The sequence below is a fragment of the Carcharodon carcharias genome, chromosome 13, assembly GCF_017639515.1.
Source record: "Carcharodon carcharias isolate sCarCar2 chromosome 13, sCarCar2.pri, whole genome shotgun sequence".
NCBI lineage: Eukaryota > Metazoa > Chordata > Chondrichthyes > Lamniformes > Lamnidae > Carcharodon > Carcharodon carcharias.
In genome coordinates this window covers 87968559-87989735 of record NC_054479.1, presented here as the reverse complement: position 1 = coordinate 87989735, position 21177 = coordinate 87968559, and the positions used below count along the sequence as shown (strand labels likewise).

Here is a 21177-nt window from a genome sequence, read left to right as displayed (position 1 = left end):
CAAATTAGGGTGGTTAACTCGAATTATAGGGCGGAATCATCCCAGTTTTGCACTAAGTGCGGTAGCAGGAAGGTAAAACGACGCTTTACCCGCCAGCCACAATGGCGGCTTTTTACGCCATAGCGCCCCAAACCCACTGCATTAATTATGCATTCTCAGGAAACACACCATTTCCATGGCGGGTGGGCTCTTATTCGCCCGCCACACCATCACCTCGCTGCCTTCATCATGCTGGGCACCATATTTAAAGTGCAGCCGCGTGCACACCTCTGTGTTTCCAGCCCACGACTGCTGCACAGAAGGCACAGACCTGGAAGGCAAGAAGACTGCAGCCCCCAGGTTCAATGACACGTCCCTCGAGCACCTTTTGGACGCAGTGGAGGACCAACGTGATGTATGTTACCGCTGCTCTGGTTGCAGAACGGGTAGCAACATCACTAATCCGGCTTGGGAGGCAGCAGAAGCAGTGGTCAGCACCAACATCCTGCAAAGGACATTAAACTAGAAAGTGGGGGGGATAGGGAAGGGTAAAACTCCAAGAAGTATGACTAATGGGAAACAAAGTAGCAGGTTAGCGTGTGGAGGGTGGATTCAACTTCATGGAAAATTATGAAAAAACTGAAAAGAAAAGAGAGCCCAGGAGAGACTATTAAAGTCTCCAGAACACAAAATAGGACAGAGTGTTTGGAAAGAGGTAGGAATCTAACTTCAAGCACACCAGATAAAGGGATGACAATGAGAAAGAGGACGGGAAACACAGGACTGAAGGTGTTGTATATGAATGCACGCAGTATACTGAATAAGGTAAATGAGCTTGTGGTACAGATTGAAATTGGCAGGTATGATGTGGTGGGCATTATGGAGACATAGCTGCAAGGGGATCTGGACTGGGAGCTAAATATCCAAGGATATACATCCTATTGACAAGATAGGCAGGTTGGCAGAGGGGGTGGGGTTGCTTTGTTAGTAAGAAATGAAATTAAATCGATAGCAAGAAATGATGTAGGGTCAGATGATGTAGAATCTGTGTGGGTAGAGTTGAGGAACTGCAAAGGTAAAAAAACCATAATGGGAGTTATGTACAGGCCTCCGAACAGTAGTCAGGATGTGGGGCACAAGATACACCAGGAGATAGAAAAGGCGTGTAAGAAAGGCAAGGTTACAGTGATCATGGGGGATTTCAATATGCAGGTCGACTGGGAAAATCAGGTTGGTAGTGGATCCCAAGAAAAGGAATTTGTGGAATGTCTACGAGATGGCTTTTTGGAGCAGCTTGTGGTGGAGCCCACTAGGGAACAGGCAATTGTAGATTTAGTGATGTGTAATGAGGCAGATTTAATAAGGGAGCTTAAGGTGAAGGAACCCTTAGGAGGAAGTGACCATAATATGATAGAATTTACCCTGCAATTTGAGAGGAAAAAGCTGGAATCAGATGTAACGGTATTACAGTTGAATAAAGGCAAATACAGAGACATGAGGGAGGAGCTGGCCAGAATTGACTGGGAGATGAGCCTAGCAGGAAAGACAGTGGAACAGCAATGGCACGAGTTTCTGGGAGTAATTTAGGAGACACAGCAAAAATTCATCCCCAGGAAGAAGAAGCATACTAAAGGGAGGACGAGGCAACCATGGCTGACGAGGGAAGTCAGGGACACCATAAAAGCTAAAGAGAAAGCATACAATGAGGCAAAGAGCAATGAGAAACCAGGGGATTGGGAAGCCTACAAAGACCAACAGAGGACAACTAAAAAAGAAATAAGGAGGGAGAAGATTAAATATGAGGGTAAACTAGCCAGTAATATAAAAAAAGATTGCAAGAGGTTTTTTTTAGATATATAAAGGGTAAGAGAGAGGCAAAAGTGGACATTGAGCTGCTGGAAAATGATGCTGGAAAAGTAGTAGTGGGGAACAAAGAAATGGCAGAGGAACTAAATAGGTACTTTGCGTCAGTCTTCACAGTGGAAGACATGAGTGACATCCCCAAAGTTCAAGAGAGTCGGGGGTCAGAGGTGATTATGGTGGCCATTACCAAGGAGAAGGTGCTAGAAAAACTGAAAGGTCTGAAGGTGGATAAATCACCTGGACCAGATGGATTACACCCCAGAGTTCTGAAGGAGGTAGCTGAAGGGATAGTGGAGGCGTTAGTGGTGATCTTTCAGGAATCACTGGAGTCAGGGAGGGTCCCAGAGGACTGGAAAATCGCTAATGTAACCCCCTGTTTAAGAAGGGAGTGAGGCAAAAGATGGGAAATTACAGGCCGATTAGCCTGACCTCGGTCATTAGTAAGATTTTAGAGTCCACTATTAAGGATGAGATTTCAGAATACTTGGAAGTACATGGTAAAATAGGGCAAAGTCAGTGTGGTTTCATCAAGGGGAGGTCACGCCTGACAAATCTGTTAGCATTCTTTGAGAAGGTAACGAGTAGGTTAGACAAAGGAGAGCCAATGGATGTTATCTACTTGGACTTCCAGAAGGCCTTTGACAAGGTGCCGCATAGGAGGCTGCTCAGTAAGATAAGAGCCATGGTGTTAGAGGCAAGGTACTAGCATGGATAGAAGATTGGATGTCTGGCAGGAGGCAGAGAGTGGGGATAAGGGGGTCCTTCTCAGAATGGCGGCCAGTGACTAGTGGAGTTCCGCAGGGGTCAGTGTTGGGACCACAACTTTTCACTTTATACATTAATGATCTAAATGAAGGAACAGAGGGCATCCTGGCTAAGTTTGCAGATGATACAAAGATAGGTGGAGGGGCAGGTAGTATTGAGGAGGCGGGGAGGCTGCAGAAGGATTTGGACAGGTTAGGAGAATGGGCAAAGAAGTGGAAGATGGAGTACAACGTGGGGAAGTGTGAGGTCATGCACTTTGGTAGGAAGAATAAAGGCATAGACTATTTTCTAATTGGGAGAGAATTCAGAAATCTGGAGTGCAAAGAGACTTGGGAGTCCTGGTCCAGGATTCTCTTAAGGTTAATTTGCAGGTTGACAGGGTAGTTAGGAAGGCAAATGCAAAGTTGGCATTTATTTCAAGAGGACTAGAATATAAAAGCAGGGATGTGCTGCTGAGGCTTTATAAGGCTCTGGTCAGACCACATTTAGAATATTGTGAGCAATTTTGGGCCCCGTATCTCAGGATGTGCTGGCCCTGGAGAGGAGGTTCACGAGAATGATCCCAGGAATGAAAGGCTTAACATATGAGGAATGTTTGAGGACTCTGGGTCTATACTCGATGGAGTTTAGAAGGATGAGGGGGGATCTGATTGAAACTTATAGAATACTGAAAGGCCTGGATAGAGTGGATGTGGAGAAGATGTTTCCATTAGTAGGAGAGACTAGGACCCAAGGGCATAGCCTCAGAGTAATGGGAAGACCTTTTAGAACAGAGATGAGGAGAAACTTCTTTAGCCAGAGAGTGGTGAATCTATGGAATTCATTGCCACAGAAGGCTGTGGAGGCCAGGTCATTGAGTGTATTTAAGACCGAGATAGATAGGTTCTTGATTGGTAAGGGGATCAAAGGTTACGGGGAGAAGGTGGGAGAATGGGGTTGAGAAACTTATCAGCCATCAGCAGACTCGATGGGCTGAATGGCTTAATTTCTGCTCCTATGTCATATGGTCTTAAAAGAGGACAGCCATCTAGTGCCACAAGAGGATGAATGATCTCCTCCATTCAGCCAGAGTAAGTCACTCTTCTCATCACTCTCAACTCTCGCAGTCACACATCCACAGGGCCCTCACTCACTGCCAGTTCAAGGAACATCACCATTCACTCTCTCACTCACACTTTCATTGTCCTCAGCCCATCCATGGGACCACTCACTGTCCACACATGCCTGGCAGGCATCCTGCTTACACTCTCTCCATCTCTATTTATGCAGGACAAGCTGGCACACAAGAGGGAGAGGTAACAGACCAGTGGAGGGACTCCTGAATCAAGATCCTCCATTTTGAAAACAGAGCCATCCTGCTGGCCTGCAAAGATCTGGACCGTTCCTGTATTGACGATTAAGTCAGCGGTGCTCTACCAAGTGAGGACCCAGCAGTGTAACATCCATCAGACAACCAAACTGTGAGTGATGTGTCCTGCTTCACAGGCCAGTATCATGCCCTAATTATCACTCCTTGCTTTTACAGGCACAGCAGGGAAACTGCCAAGAGACCAAAACCCAGAGCCCCAATCATGGAGGTCAAGCCCCAAGGGAAGCTCAGAAGAGGAATCTGCTGAAACCCTCCTTGAAGTCCCATCACAGCGCTCACCCACACCCTCCAACAGTGCAGAGACACACCTCAGTGGGACCTAGCTTTAGAGTAGCCTTGGGATCACAATCTGGTGAGCACATTGCACTTTCTGATCCACAGCAGACGGCGGCAGGGGCTTCCCAGGTGTCTGGCACAGGGGACTACTGGAAGCCAGAAAATTACTGAGTCTGAGTCAGATGATGAGACTCTGGGTTTGGTCATGTCACAGTTGCTGGAGCTGCAAAGGTAAGCTTGGGAATGTCAGGAAGGGATGCAAGGCACAATGGAGGAGTCCATGCACCTTCAGCTGAGCTGATAGCTCCAGCATGCCAACACACCGAGGTCAACACTGGTAGGAGTGGCCACCATGGAGACTTTGGTTCAGGACATCAGTCCTGCACTGCAGCACGGGCTGCACTCCATCACTGACGCCACAGTTGACCTCCCACAGCGTGTATGCGAACGGGTGCAGGGCAGCTTGATTTCACTCCAGCTACCTCTTCTCCTCAAAGAGTCAGCGAGGGGCCATTGGGCACCCATAGGGAGAAGGATTAGCAGGTGTACTCCCCAGGGCCATCCATCAGGTGATTCCGGGAGTGTCTGGCCCATCAGAATCACCTCTTCCTGTGACCTCAGCAGCTCCAGCTCCACAAGCCAAGGAGGCTGCCACTGCCACACAGCAGGACCCCCAAGTAGGCAGGGGCCTTCCAGGTCTCAGCCCTCCAAAGGACACCTGCCAAAGTCATCACAGACAGGGCACAGCAATCAGCAGGCTGCCTCCACCTCAGCTATGGATGTCTGGGGAGCACCAAGACGTAGCGGCAGGGTTAGGAAGGGTAAGAAGATGTAACTCTTTTGTTACAAAACAAATAAACTGAATTAACAAATCAAGGGACAAAGGAAAAGGCAGCTCCTTAAAGGGAAATTGCAAAAACAAAAGACAAAATGTAAAGGGGACTTACCAACATTAAATCAAAATGTGATTAAAGGGGTCAATAAAATACCCCAGTCCCCATGGTGCCCACCGAGGATGAAAGACCTCGACAATGCCAGCAAACACCACATGCTCCCTTTCCAGGGACACCAGCCTGCGATCATAGCCACAGAAGAGGGGCAGATAGTCGGGTTGGACGATCCCCTCGATCGCCCGCTGCCTGAACCTGTTAATGGCCAACTTAGCCAGGCCCAAGAGCAGGTTCACGAGGAGGTCCTCCTCCCTCCCAGCCCCCCTCCACACCGGGTGCCCATAGATCAGGAGCGTGAGACTGAAGTGCAAACTAGACAGTAAAACATTTCTCAAGAAACTAAAAAGGGGGTGCAGCCTACAACAACCTACACACACGTGGTCCACAGACTCCACAAGGCCGCAAAAGACGCAGGCATCCTGGGAGTCCATGAACCGACACACTCTATGATTGTACGGGACTGCTGCGTGCAACACCCTCCACCCCAGGTCCCCGATAGAAAAGGGGAGGACACCTCTGTAAAGGGTCTCCCACTGGGGACCTCCACTGCCGGATGGAAACTAGGCATACCAGGGCATGTCTGAGTGGCAGGCGAGGGCAAGGAAGTGAAGGGTGTGCAGCAGCAGCCCATACAGGAAACCCCTCCACACCGTGCTAAAGGGCACGGAGGGCATTTCCGTGAGGCGACTCAGGTTGCCTGGCTCCCGAGGGATGGTTCGGGGCTTGGGAGCAATGTGGAATTCTGTCCAAACAGGGGTTTATTCGGACGGAAGATCACTGCGCACCCGCGCCACCTTGAGTCCCAGTATGACATCGGGGCCGAACACAGCCGTCCTAAGGTCTTGGATGACATTGGCCATAAGCCAAGCATCCACTGACGCACATTGTGTCAACTCCTGGGGATTCGTCCAGCCCACTCCTCTGCTACCCAGCACATCCCCGATCCTGGTCACGCTGGCAGCCACAGCCCTCCTCTCCGCCAGCCACTGAAAAGTGCAAAGATGCAGATTCCTGAGCCATGGCTTTCTGACGATATCCACTATCCTTGACGGCGGAGAGCTGCGTCGCAAGGCAACCATGTTCCAGAATTTGATCAAGTCCTGGTAAAAGACAGGCAACGCCGGCAAGAATCCACAAAGGCCCCTCAGGTCTATAAATACGTCATAATCCAGGCCGTGCACCTGGTGGAAGAAATACGTTGCCAGGGCACACAACCTTGGAGGGGGCTTGAAGTAAAGGCATCACCGCAGGGTCTAAAGCCGGAAAGTCGCCACCTGGGTGCGTAGCCACACCAGCGCCTGACCGCCCTCCCTGAGCAGGAGACTCAGAGTCTCAGCAGCGACCCAGTGCAGCCTTTTGTCCCAGAAGTTGATGAGCATTCTCTGGATTTTTGTGACAAAATCTGGGAGAGGGGTCAAAGTGACCAGCCGGTACCACAACATGGCAGCAATCAGCTGGTTTATTAACAGCACTCAACCCCGGTAAGGCAGCACTTGGAGCAGTTCTGTCCAGCACCGCAGGTGAGAGGTGACTTTGGCCTCCAGCTCCTGCCAGTTCGCTGGCCAGGTTTCCTCAGCAGGGCAGAGGTGGACCCCCAGGGTAGAGGAGGCTGGTTCTGGTCCAGGTGAAAAGCCTGAGCTTCTTGGGTAGGGGATCCATCTGCCACTTACCGTCCAGGAGTCCAGAACACTTGCCCCAGCTGATCCTGGCAGAGGACACTCCTGGCACTCGCGCATCCTCCGCAGGTCATCCGGGTCAGGGAACATGAGCAGCACATCATCGGTGCAAATCAAGAGGACCACCCCAATGCCCAGCCCATGCAGAACCAGTTCCGACAAACTCCTCCACAAGAGGCGCAGGAAAGGCTCCACGCAGATGGAATACAGTTGGCCAGACAGGGAGCAGCCCTGATGCACTCCTCTGCCAAAGTGAAGGGGCACCATCAGGGACCTGTTAACCTTAACTAGACATTCTGCGGCAATGTACAGAAGTCAGATCCGGGGGACAAAATGAGTCCCGAACCCGAATGCTCGCAGAGTCTTGAATAAATATTCATAATCCACCCTGTTGAACGCCTTCTCCTGGTCAAAAGATGGGAACTCTTGATAATCTTTTAAATGAAAACAATTAAACCAAATCAACAAAATTGGGATAAATCAGGCACAGCCCCTAATTCAGGTCAGCTGTAAAACCAAGGACAAAAATTTAAAGGAACCTTACAAACTTTAAATCAAAATGTGATTAAAGGGGTCAACAAAACACCCCAGTCCCCGCGGTGCCCACCGAGCATGGAAGGCCTCAAGCGTGTCAGCAGACACCGCGAGCTCCCTCTCCAGGGACATCCGGCAGCGAACGTAGCCACGGAAGAGGGATAAACAATCGGGCGGGACTCCCCCGTCGATTGCCCGCTGCCTGGACCTGTTAATGGCCAACTTGGCCAGGCCCAGGAGCAGGTTCACAAGGAGGTCCTCCTCCTTCTCGACCCCCTTCCGCACCGGGTGCCCATGGATCAGGAGCGTGGGGCTGAAGTGCAAGCAAAACATCAATAAAAGGTTTTTCAAATAACTAAAAAGGGAGTGCAGCCTACAACACCCTATATATACATGGTCCACGGACTCCACAAGACCGCAAAAAGGGCACGTGTCCTGAGAGTCTGTGAACCTATGCATCCTCTTATTATAGGGGACTGCTGCATGCAACACCCTCCAACCCAGGTCCCCGATAGAAAGGGGGAGGACACCTCCGTAGAGGGCCTCCCATCGGGGGCCTCCGCCGCCGGACGGCAACAAGGCACGCCAGGGCGTGTCCGGGCGGCGGACAAGGGCGAGAAAATGGAAGGTGTGCAGCAGCAGTCCGTACAAAAAGCCCCTCTTTGCCGTGCCAAAAGGCACAGAGGGCATGTCCCCGAGGCGGCTCATATTGCGGGGCACCAGCACCCGAGGGAGGGTTCGGGGCTTGGGGCCAATGTGGAATTCTGTCCGATCAGGGGAACGTTCAGATGGAAGACCACCGCGCACCTGGGCCACCTCAAGACCCAAAATAACGTCGGGTCCGAGCATGACCGTTCTCAGGTCTTGGATGGCATCGGCTGCAACCTGGACACTCACAGACGCACGTCGCTCCAACTCCTGCGGGAGCATCCAGCCCGGTCCTCCGCCACCCAGCACGTCCCCGATCCTGGTCACCCCTGCGGCCACAGCCCTCCTCTCCGCCAACCACTGAAAAGGACGGAGGGGCGGATTCCTGAGCAGCGGCTCTCTGACGATAGCCGTTACTCCTGACGGGGGAGAGCTGCGTCGCGAGGCGACCACTTTCCAGACTTTGATCAGGTCCTGGTAAAAGACAGGCAACGCCTGCAAGGAGCCACCGAGGCCCATCTGTTCTATAAACAGGAGCTGCACGTCATAATTCAGGCCGTGCACCTGACGGAAGAAATACGTCGTCAGGGCACACATCTAGGAGGAGGCTCGACGTAAAGGTATCGCTGCAGGGTCTGAAGGCGGAAAGTCACCACCTGTGTGCGTAGGCACACTAGCGCCTGACCACCCTCCCTAAGCGGGAGACTCAGAACCTCAGCAGCGACCAATGCAATCTTTTGTCCCAGAAGAAGTCGACTAACAATTTCTGGATTCTTGTGACAAAGTCCGGGGAAGGGGTCGCACGATAGACCAGTCCTCTGGAAAAAGTGGATGATGTCCCTGACCAGGTGGACGTTATCAAAAATAGTGCGGCCCTGGACCATGTAGGACTGGTGAGGGTGGATCAAGTGGTCCAGCATGGTGCCAAGGTAAGAAGACATGGCTCTGGCAAAGAGCTTGTAATCTGTGCTGAGGAGGGAGACCGGGCACCAGTTCTTAAGGTGGCGGAGATCCCCCTTCTTAGGCAACAGAGCAATGACCGCCCTGCGCCATGAGGGGCATCTCCCCGGTAGCAATACTCTCCCCCAGGACCCCCGCGTAGTCATTCCCCAGGATGTCCCAGAACGCCCTGAAGAATTCCACGGTCAGCTCATCCAGGTCCAGGGACTTGCCCCTGGACAAGCTGTCGAGGGCGCCGGTCAGCTCCCCCAGACTTATAGGGGACTCAAGCTTACCAGCAACCTCCAGGCCGACCTGCAGCAGGTTCTCCCACAAGACTCTGCGAGCATCCTCACTGGACGGATCTGGAGTGAACAGGGCAGTGTTGTAGGTTTTGACAATGGCCCTGATGCCATTCTGATCTGAGACAAGGGATCTGTTGTCAGCCAGCAGCGTAAGGAGCTGCTGATGTACTTCGTGCCTTTCTTCCAGCGAGTAGGAGGAGGAGCTGCGGTCTAGATCCTGGAGGAACTGGATCCGCAACCTCAAGTACACGCCGTGGGACCCGACAAGTTGCAGGTCCCCAGCACTCCCTTCTCTTCATACGCCAGCCGCAGGGTCGGGTCCACATCAGGCTGACGGAGACGTGCCTCCAGGTCAAGCACCACCTCCTTGACTCTGGATTACAGCCTCTTTGTCAACCCCCTCATGTACTCCTGACAGAAGACGCAGACGTGAGCCTTGCCCATGACCCACCATGCCCTCAAGGAGGGGAAGCCTCCCCGCTTCCTTCTCTAACCAGCCCAAAAACGAGTCCAGGAACTGCTCCTCCCCCAGCAGCAGGCTGTTAAAGTGCCAGTATGTGGGACCCTGTCCAAGCACAGAACTGAACGAGTTCCAGCCTCACCAGATGGTGGTCCGTGCACGACACCTGCCACACAGAAGCTGATGGAACGTAAGACATGAACGCCTTGGAAACATAAAGGTGGTCGAGTCTGGACGCTCCGACTCCAGGTGACACGAAAGTGAAAACACTGGAGTCAGGATGGAGATGTCGCCAGATGTCCACCAAGTCAAAGGGCCCAACCAGGTCCTGCAACGTACTCACACCTAGCATGCAGTGCTGGGCACCATGATGGTCCCTGGCCTCGACGGTACAGTTGAATTCCCCCCGAGGACGATGCACTCGCTGCATCGATGGAGCTGAGATGAGTGGACACTTCCTCAAAGAAGTTCGCTTGCTGCTTAGCGCCCAGGGGAGCGTACACATTCACAAAGTGAAGCGCTGCGCCCTCCAGTGCACAATAAGATGCAGCAACTGGCCTGGCACCGGCTCCTTGGCCCCCAAGATCTCCAGCTGAAAATGTAGGGCCAATAAGATAGCCACCCCACCAGAATTGGAGGCTAGGTGACTGACGTGGAACCCCGCTCACCACTCCAGGAGCTTTGTAGCTTTGTCTCCCAGGACGGTATAGGTTTCCTGCAGGAAGCATACTTCCCATCCCCAAGGACCGAGAAGTTCTGGAACCTGTGCTGTGCATTCCTGCTGCCGTGGACGTTGAGGCTAGCTATGGTAATCTTCATTGTCAGAAGTATGCGCTACCATCACCATATCTAGTGCAAGAAAGAGAAGTCTATTTTAATCCATCCCCTCCTTTAGGAGCCCAGCAAGAAACGTGTAGCCCATTCTTTTGGCGTTCTGGTCCAGCCCAAGGTGCCTTGAGGGCCTCGCTGGGGAACCAGAACATAAGAGGAAAAGAATGCCAACGGTCCAGGGCCGACTGGACCCTGTCTCTGCAACCACAATTACGCACAAAAAAATCCTGGAGTGCCCGTAAAGGGATGAGGGGAGAATCGTGGGGGGGCATCAGGGGATCCACCACCTCACCCGACAGTGATTCTAAGCCGTCCCCGGTGCTCACCACTGAAACCCCGTCCTCCTCCAGGTCATCGCCTCCAACTTCCAACCCCTCCCCCATATTGAGTACGGGGGCTGGTTCAGAACTGCCTGTCGGCTCCACCTCCAGCTCGATCCCACCCTCAGGATCAAGGGCAGAGGGGTCCTCTCTGGTGTCCTCTTGGGGATATGGGCCAAAAGGCTGCGGCGGCTCAGAGCTCCGCTCCCCCGCCAGGCACCGGGTTGTCTGGTGAATCCAGAGAAAGCTCCGGATCTAGGATGGAGGCACCCAACGTTGAAGTTTAGGAGGGAGCGGGAAGACTTTCCTCGCCACTGCCGCCCGATGACCCAGCGTTTGGGGCCATGAAGTGGTTGCCGCAGTCCCCTGGCGGGACAGATAGCATCTCAGGAGTACAAGGTGTGTCGGGGTGGGGCACCACTGCAAGGGTGATAACCTCGCCAATCCTCGAAAGGCCTTGCTCAGGGGACTGCATCAAGGGGTCGGGGATTTGGGCTCCCCCCAGAATACCGCCCCCTTTTTACCCCCATCTGCGAGGCCTCCACTGCCTCCCCCAGCCTCCCCCCCAACACTCTGTCCTATGGGGTTTGGGCAGGTCCACCTTCTTTAGTAAGGTTTGGGGTTGTGCACCTCATTGTCGCTGGACCTGGGAACCTGCGCAGGGATGATGCCGGTCCCAGCACTTGGCGCTGAGATACGGGAGCACACGCTGCCATGAAGCCGGGGCCAGATGGTCTTTTCTCCCCCAAGCTGGTGTCTTCAAGGGTCTTGGAGTCAGGATGTTTTTGGGGTGTTTGGGGGCTGCCTCTGGGTGGATGGGTCTTTCTCCGTGCCTTCTTACAGCATAGATTCTCTCCCACCACCTTGCTGGCAGGCCAGGTGAAGTTAGCCACCAGCAGCACTCCCCTTTGAGGGGGTGCAAATGGAGTGGTGCTGGGGGGAGGTGCGGTGGTGCCAGCTATGGCCGCCTGGGTGGTGCTGGCTGCCTTGGAGGTGGGGCAGTTCTTCCTAGCATGCCCCACTTGCTTGCAGGAATGGCACTGCACGCCATCTGCCATCCAAAATACCCAGTAGGCGGCCTCCTCGAAAATGACGTCAAACCATCCCTCTGTGCACTCCTCCCAGGGTCAGGCGAACGAAGACCTGGCGTCAGAAGGAGTACACATGGAGGAGGTTGGGCTCTCTGAGGCCAAGCAGGAACAGCACAACCCCAAACCTGACCTCCCCCAGTTGATGAAGGTCGAGGAGGAGAAGTTCACCCGGAACAAAGGGCGAGACATTGGATAACATGGGCCTCTCTGCGGTGGCCTCTGAAGGGTCCATCGCAAGATAGGTCCTGCCCACAGTGAGCCCCCTCAGAGGCTATGTGATGATCTATGGCGTGTACTCACTGTATATTGTCATCATCCTCCTGCAATCAAGTGACTATTAAGGCCTCCACTGTATCTCCATGACAGGAGCTTTATCACCGAGGGTATGTGCGCTGCCATAAACCAGACTGGAGTCAAACATTGATAGGTGCAATATGAGGATCTTATGGTGTCTCCTCACTGCATGCTGTTAGAATCCTCCACAAATCTAGCAGCTATGAAGGCCTCCCAAGCATGCCTGCCTTGTCTGGCCAGCGCAAGGGCATCATCATCGTCTTTGAGGACTTTCTCACCCTCATCACTGTCGACGTCCTCCTCATCAGAGGAGACCTCCAGCACCTGCATCTCCTCCTCAGCCAGCTCCTCTACAACCTGACGCTGCATAGGAGAAAGGGTGCAGCAGGCAACGACGATGCGTGACACCTTCCGTCTATTGCAAGGCTCCACCTGACCGGACCAGGCACTAGAAAAGCATTTTCAGCATCCCGATGGTTTGTTCCACTAAGTTGTGAGTTGCAGCATGAGCCTCATGATACCTTCGTTCTGCTGCAGTCGAGGCCGCTGCATGGGTGTCATCAGCCACATCCTCTGCAGGTAGCCCTTGTCCCTGAGGAGCCATCCCTGCAACCTCTGTGAACCCAGGAAGACGTCAGGGATCTGTGACCGACTGAGGATTTAGACGTCATGCACATTCCCTTGAAACTGTGTGCAGACCTGCAGGTTGCACTTTAGCTGCACGTTCAGCAAATGGAATCTCATGAGCTCGACATAGTTGACCTCATGTTGCAACGGAGATCTGAGCGCCACGAGTGCAGTCAATGGCACCCTGCATCTGTGGGAAATCCGAGATCTGGGCAAATCCAATCGCTCTTGCTTCCTGGCACTCCTGGTCCCGGGCAAGTTGCAAAAAGTTGTGTGCCCTCGCAAAGATGGCATCCATGATCTCATGTGTGGATTTGTGGGTGGAGACTTGTGAGATCCCACAGAGGTCACCTGTAAAGCCCTGAAAAGAGCCACTGATGTAGAAATTGAGCGCAGCGGTCACTTTCACGGTCACTGGCAGTGGATGCCCTCCATGTCCATGTGTTGCCAAATCTGCGGTAGCTGGCAGACGTGACAAACCAGTTCCCTAGACATGCGCAGTCTTCAGAGACACTGGTTCTTGGTCATCTGCAGGAATGAAAGGTGGTGTCTATAGACCCTGGGTGTCATTAGGCGCCAACCAGCGAACGCTCACAGAGGCTCTTTGGTGGCATGTGCGGGAGACCCAGCTGCCCCTTCTTCCAGTGGGTGCTGCTCCTCCCTCTGCGCAGCCAGGTGCCTCAGTTGCTCTCTTTACTGTTGTCTTTGCTCTCTGTACGCCACAAGTCATGCAGCTAGTTCACCAGGCTCCATGATCCTGATGTACTCCTCCCGCAGAAAAAGAAGCGTGGATTAGCATGGGTGTACTTAGGACCTCTCTTGGTTAAGTCTGAAGGCCCCTTAATACTTCTCGGAGAGTACTGGCCACCACTTGGATGGCCAGAGATTAGTGCGCTGCATGGCTGCCCTAAACCCCACCTTCCTCTCCCCCACTCTGCCTGACCAATTGGTGGCAGCTTTGTCCATTGGATTGCATGCTGTGCGCTCAGCTCATGCACGGCATTCTCTGAACATGTGTTGCAAGGCTGCATTGTTAGCTTGAATGTATTTATAAACCTAACCCTTTGTTAGGTATATAATAAAAAAAAAGACATGGCACTTTTGAAAGTTAATATTACCAAAGAATTATGAGCTAGAAACTAGTCAAATGGGAAAAAAAATCAGCCTAGAGTATCTTCTGTACACTTTTATTTTATATTGTGCCGGACCAATTTGCGATTAGATGTGCCTTTTTATGTGCATTTGCATTTAAGATTTTTAAATGTCGGAGCACAAAGAAGCATGAAGGAAGGTTTTAATCCAAGCAGTGCCACACTTTATATAATTTTCATTTCCATCATGTTCACTACATGTGCTAGAGTAAAAAGAATACCTAACACGGGGAAGACTGGTCCGAACTGGTATAATGATATTGCAAGAGGCTGAGGGTGCCTCCACCAGTGACTGTTCCATGACCAGCTTTAGCAAGGATATTGTACAATGTGCCCAGTCATCCAACTGTTCTGCAGTCCACTAAAACACTCATTAGTTTGCAGTCTGAGCCCGATGGGTGAAGAGCTCTGGAGCACTAGGTGGCAATTTGACGCCTCTGTGTTGCTTGAGTGGGCAGATAAGCTAGAAGCCCGCCTCAAATCATATCAATGTGGCTGTGCCTGAACTGTCTCAGCTGCAGAGGAATAGTCACTTTATACAAGGTATCCCTATTCGTGGCCATTTCCCTCTCCCACCACCACGCACCCCCACCTCGCACATGCTTGCGCGCTACTTTCAACCACAGGGTAGCCTTTGCCCCCCCCACCAATGTACTTCAACCTTGATGTCCAACAAGTGTCCCTTGCAAGCACTCCACAACGTTACTGTGCAGTCACCTCCGAGATCCTCTCAAAGTGCAGCTCGCCAAGTGCACACCTTTTATGTGCTGTTGTGAAACATATCGGCATGATGAGGGCGGACAATCCAGCGGAGGAAGACGATTCCAGCAGGCTGACCTTATAATGACATATTGATATATTACAATGAGAACCCCAGAGATGGGAAATGAGGTCCGCCATCGACGGGCTGAGCAGACGATCACAAACTGGTTTCACGATGTAGTGAAACTGATTTTTGGCATATTCTCCGCTCATGCCGCCAAACACACCCGACGCCAACAGGCACGGACGATTCCACCCACGGGGTCATAGAATGGTTATTGCACTGAACGAGGCCATTCAACCCATCATGTTCATGCCAGCTTTCTGATAGAGCCAGTCAGCTAGTTCCATTTCCCTTTCTTTTCGCTGTAGCCCTACAATTCTTTTCTCTTCAGATAATTATCCAATATCCTTACCCTTATCTTTACCCAATGCTGAGGTACTCACATTTGCATTTGTCAGTTTGAGTTGGAAGTTAAACTGTCTGCAACTTGAAGTGTCCTTTAGGCAGAAAAAATAACTGGTCGGCAACTCTGTTTCTAGGTTCTAGTGAGATTTGCACCTGTTACTAATGTGTGGTGTGTGGGTTTATTGGCTGCTTTTTTAAATATATGAAAAAGACATGCGCTTCAAAATGCATTCTCCGTGCTCATTTTCTTGTCTACAGAAGGCTGCTGCCAGTGCTTTCAATAAAAGATAAAGATTGAATAGAAGATTTAATCTAACTAAACTCCAGTCTGTCTGGATAGAAAACATATCAGTGATCTGCCGTTTATACAGTGTCATAGCTGATATATTACAGAACAAGCTGTGGAACGACCATTGTTAAAAATGTGCTATTAACTGGTTTATGAATTTAAATATTTACCACTACAATTGAGATAGAGATGTCGCAGAGCTGAACTATGTTTTCATGTAAAGGGTTTTGTTAAAATAATTTTAAAATTCTCCTTTATCATGTACTTCATTTGAAGGACCACAATTTCCTTAAATTAGTCGGTCACTTTTTGTTGTGGCTGATTTTCTCAATGTACCAAGATTGTTATCTGGGATGGGGAATGGGCAGGGGAAAGTTCTGAAAAGCAATTTGACATTTAGAAAAAGTGAAAGATAAATCATCCTGGTTAAAAGTAGGTTATATGAGAAGAACAGGCAGGTCTGACCACTGTGTGTGAAGAATGTGTACCCATTAAAAAAATAATATGCATTTCTTAAAACCATAGAATGTAAAATCTCCAGCTAAGTGTCATTTAAATTATAGGATTTGTTTTCATGGAAAGCAATATTACACAAACACAGTCATACTTAACCATCACAACTTATTTGTGTAACATCTCATTTCTGTAAAGACCTTGCTACGATGACTTTTAAAAATGTAAGCTGTCATGAAACTATTAATGTATGTAATATTATTGGAAAATATTTTTCTTTTAAAATAGAGGTTTAGTCTGTGGTGTGTCTTAATTAGATTAAAGCCAGCTAGTCTGGGTGCTTTGATGTGTACTAATTTTGAGATGTGAGAGCGGTAGAGTGCATTTGCATTTTTTGAATAGCGCATTCAAGTGGGGTGAAATCTGGCACCTAGCTAGCAGAGACCAAGCATTACATTTATATTAGTAATAAAATTGGTCCTATGAAACGGGTTTTATTGTTAGCGGGGGTGGAGTTCAAAGAGGCTGGTGATACAATGAGAATTTACATTCAATGAAATCTGTTGGATATATCCGATAGCAGTTTCTGTTTACAGAGCAGAGGCAATGTAAGATCAAAACCTGTGAGCCTACCACTATGTCTGCAAAGGAACCAAAGTGAAAGGAACCTTATTTTGAATTTGTAAGGTGAAAATACTTTGCCTGGTGTCTGCTTAAAAATCTATGAGTTGCTGTTGCCTTAGTGGAGATTAGTCTGGGAATTTGTTAAAATTTTGATAGTAGTAATTTGTAGCCATGTGTATGTGTTTAATGTGTTGTAACTTGATAAAATATTTCATTTAGTTTAATATAAAAACCTCTCGAGAACTGAGTCTGATTCCTGAATTTAGAGCTGCATCTCAAACATACCGCTTAAAAATATAAGTTATGACAGTTGTTTAAAGTTTCCCTTTGGGATTTTTAAATACCTCAGCTTTACCAAACTGCCGTCTCATAAAACCCAAATGGAAGATTTTGCGTTACATCAAACTGATAGACAAAAATATCTTGTGATAGAAAAGGTGCAAAAATATTAATGGATAAAGGGCAAATGGCTCTGGAAATGGGTCTCATTTTATATGAAATGAAGTATGAAGTGAGAACTGTCACTTTAAAGGAGGTCAGACTTACAGTCTCTTACAAAGTAATCAAAAATACCCTATCACTAATATTAGGAATTCTAGCTGCAATCTGTGCACACCACTGCCTGTTCAAGAAATAAATTATTTGTCAATAATCAACCTCCCAATCACTGACAATCCGAACACCATTATGAAATGGGAAAAGCTCCATTCCCAAGCATCACTGTGAAATCACACCTAACCACACAAAAAATATAGATCTCAACTGCTTACGTAATAATACTATCTTGTATATTGCATGCATTTATTTCACCTTGGCTCCTGCTATGATTTTTCAATCATACTCCTAACATCAGTAACTTTGCTGCAATCATTTTACTCTGACATTTGGTTGACTTGTTACAGTATTACTTTAAGTCAATCAGCGAGCAGGAACTATACTAATGAAATGTGAAGAATGCAGCTAGAAAACTATCGGCGAGATTTTCCGCACCCGCCCACCTGCCGCTGCGAGCTTCCGGTCCCGTCGCAAGTCAATGGACTTCCGATGGGGCGCCACCTCATCCGTGGCAGGTCTCGCCCGCAACGGAGCTGGAAAATCATGGCCCATAAATGAGAACCTACTACAGATAACACAAGGTATTAAAATTGGCAATGCAGGTTAATAAAGCCATTGTAAAAGAAGCAAAGTACTGAGGTTCATATCTAGAGGGATAGAAATGAAAAGCAGGGAAGCTGTGCTAAACTTGTATAGAAACTTGGTTATACCACACCTGGAATACGTGAGCAGTTCTGATCTCCATATTATGTAAAGGATATAAAAGCACTGAAGAATGTACAAAAAAGATTTACAAGGAAAATAACTGATATCAGAACTAAGAATTTATTAAGAAAGGTTGCATGGCTTGGAGCTCTTTTCTCTAGAAAGGAAAAGCTGAGGGGTGACCTAACTAATAGAGGCCTTTAAGATTATGAAAGGGTTTGATAGGGTACGTTTAGAGAACAAAAACAGAATTACCTGGAAAAACTCAGCAGGTCTGGCAGCATCGGCGGAGAAGAAAAGAGTTGATGTTTCGAGTCCTCATGACCCTTCGACAGAACTTGCGTTCGAGTCCAAGAAAGAGTTGAAATATAAAACAAAAACAGAATTACCTGGAAAAACTCAGCAGGTCTGGCAGCATCGGCGGAGAAGAAAAGAGTTGACGTTTCGAGTCCTCATGACCCTTCGACAGAACTTGCGTTCGAGTCCAAGAAAGAGTTGAAATATAAACTGATTTAAGGTGTGTGTGTGGGGGGCGGAGAGATAGAGAGACAAAGAGGTGGAGGGGGGGGCGGGGGTGTGGTTGTAGGGACAAACAAGCAGTGATAGAAGCAGATCATCAAAAGATGTCAACAACAATAGTACAATAGAACACATAGGTGTTAAAATTAAAGTTGGTGATATTATCTAAACGAATGTGCTAATTAAGAATGGATGGTAGGGCACTCAAGGTATAGCTCTAGTGGGGTTTTTTTTTTTATTTATATAATGGAAATAGGTGGGAAAAGGAAAATCTTTATAATTTATTGGAAAAAAAAGGGAAGGGGGAAACAGAAAGGGGGTGGGGATGGGGGAGGGAGCTTACGACCTAAAGTTGTTGAATTCAATATTCAGTCCGGAAGGCTGTAAAGTCCCTAGTCGGAAGATGAGGTGTTGTTCCTCCAGTTTGCGTTGGGCTTCACTGGAACAATGCAGCAAGCCAAGGACAGACATGTTTAGAGAAGCTGTTTCCAATTGTGGCAGAGAACAACATTATTAGTCCATGAATACTGTACAAGTCATTAGTAAATCCAATAAAGAATTCAGGAGAAACTTCTTTACTGGAAGAAGAGGGTTAGGAGATGGAACTTGTTACCAAATGGAATAGTTGAGAGGAGAGAAAAGCAGCATAGGTACATTTAAGGGGAAAGCAGATAAATGCGTGAGGGAGAAAGAAATAGAAGGATATGTTAATAGGGTGAGATTGTAGAGCATAAACAGTGGCATGGACCACACATTGAATGGCCTGTTTCTGTGCTGTAAATTCTGTGTAATTGCTGGTTGCTCCTGGTTTAAAACATGAATGCTGCATCCATTAAGCAGGAGCAAAATGTTATTTAATCTATGTATGCGAGTATACATCCTGCCGCTCCGTCTATCAGTAGGTTATGCCAACAGGGCTGTGCAATTCTATGTTAAAAATTCTACATACTAAGGACTTACAAAAACAATCAATCCTGAATGAGAACCTATTATTATTTTTCAAGTAAATAAATTGAAACACTCAAAAGATTTTTACAAAACAAAGTTTGCCATTTTATTCTCAGTAGCTAAAATTTCTAATATCTAAATGATGATTTGAAACCAAATAATTTTTTTTTAAAGTTTATCACAATATGTTTCCCCTGTGAATAGTCTTTTGTGTCCTTTAATGCCTTCTTTGAAGTTTTTTATTTGAAAACTTAGCCTTTCTCATAAGACTGGGTTTGGATTTAATGACTGGAATTTTCCAGCCCTGTTGGCCTCGGGCATCATGGCGGGCGGGGGAGGGAGAACATGGTGAGAAGGCCTAAAATCGGTTGTATGCCAGCATGAAAGCACAGCGGGATCATCCAATGGTGTCTGCCATGGCAGAAAGCCAATCACGCTGGAGGCCGGCGTGAACCCACTTTGCATCCCGCCAATGGGATGCAAAGTAAGGTCTGACCAGAATCGTCCCCCAATGCCACATTTACACTTACGCTGGTGGGAAAACAAGCTGGCCAGAACACACTGGGCCTTGCTCAGAGCACGAACATTCGAGGCGCAGAAGATGCTGGAGCCCTACAACTAATGGACCCTGGAGGAACACGTGTATCACATGCTGGGCAGATTCTCATGTACATGGCTCAACCACGAAGCAGCTCTGGGGAGGTGGGAGGTCTCCATTAATGTCTCGGGTCTGCTTCGGAACATCACGGACTTGGCCATGGGCTGCTACAGATGATCGGCGAGGAGGGAGGGAGAGGAAGATCCAGGTGTGAGTAGGAGAGGAAGGTGCACCATGATGGGAGGTGGAAGAGGAAGATCTAGGGTTGACTGGGAGAGGAAGGTGTACAGGCATGTGAGGCTGGGAGGGGGGAAGAACGATGGTGTTGTGGGGGGTGAGTTTGGGGGGTGGGGACAAGGGTATTGGGTGGGGTGAGGTTTGGAGTAGGGGACAAAGGTGTCAGGGGAGTGAGGTCGTGAAGGGGAGGAGGGTGTAACGGGGGAGAATGCGGCAAGTCGGGAGGTAGGTGTAAGGGAAGGAGTTCGGAGGGGAGAAAGGCGTTTGGAGGGGGAGGAGATCAGAGGAAGGAGTAGTTCAGAGGAGGGGAGGAGATCAGAAGAGGGAACAGTTTGGAGGGGGGTGGAGGGGTGCGGTGGGAAGGAGTTCAGAGGGAGAGGAAGGGGTTTGGAGGGAGGGGAAGGAGTCCGGGGGAAGGGAGGAATCTGAAGTGGGGAAGGACTTTGGAGGAGGAAGGAGTTTGAAGGGCTAAGGACTTTGGGGAGGGGAAGGAATCCAGGGGGAGGAAGGAGTCCAGGGGTGGAGGGGGTGAGAAGGGAGAAGTCCAAAGCGAGGAAGGACTTTGGGGGAGGAAGGAGTTCGAAGGGGATAAGGGCTTTGGGGGAGTGGAAGGAGTTCGAAAGGAGGAAGGAATCTGGGGGGGGAGGAATTTGGAGGGAGGAAGGAGTTTGGGGGTGGAGGGAAGGAGTTTGGGGGGGTGGAAGGATTTCGGAGGAGGAAAGGAGTCTGGGGGAGGAAGGAGTCTTGTGGAGGAATGAGTTCGAAGGGGGGAGGACTTTGGAGGGATGAAAGGAGTTTGGAGGGGGAAAGAAGTCTGGGGGGAGGAAGGAGTAAGGATGGAAGAAGGTGTCTGGGGAGGAGGAGGAAGTAAGAGTGCAGGAGTGAGTAGGTGGGGGGCGGGGGGGATGTCCAGGTGAATGTGCAAGGGAGGGGTCTGTGGAGTCAATGACTGCTTCCAGGGGAGCGAGCTGAGGGTGGACATGGTAGGAGGAAAGGTGAG

The 21177-nt window shown here is 49.5% G+C and overlaps 1 protein-coding gene across 1 annotated transcript in view; it reads right to left on the bottom strand.

The window, feature by feature from the left end:
* Positions 1–21177, bottom strand: part of dnai7 (dynein axonemal intermediate chain 7) — a 145195-nt gene that overhangs the window by 15837 nt on the left and 108181 nt on the right. Inside the window, exons 11-12 of the mRNA XM_041203096.1 lie at positions 10888–11170; positions 9140–9364 (exon numbers count right to left, since the gene is read on the bottom strand). Coding sequence (XP_041059030.1) covers positions 9140–9364; positions 10888–11170 — 508 coding nt within the window. The remainder of the gene's footprint in view (positions 1–9139; positions 9365–10887; positions 11171–21177) is intronic.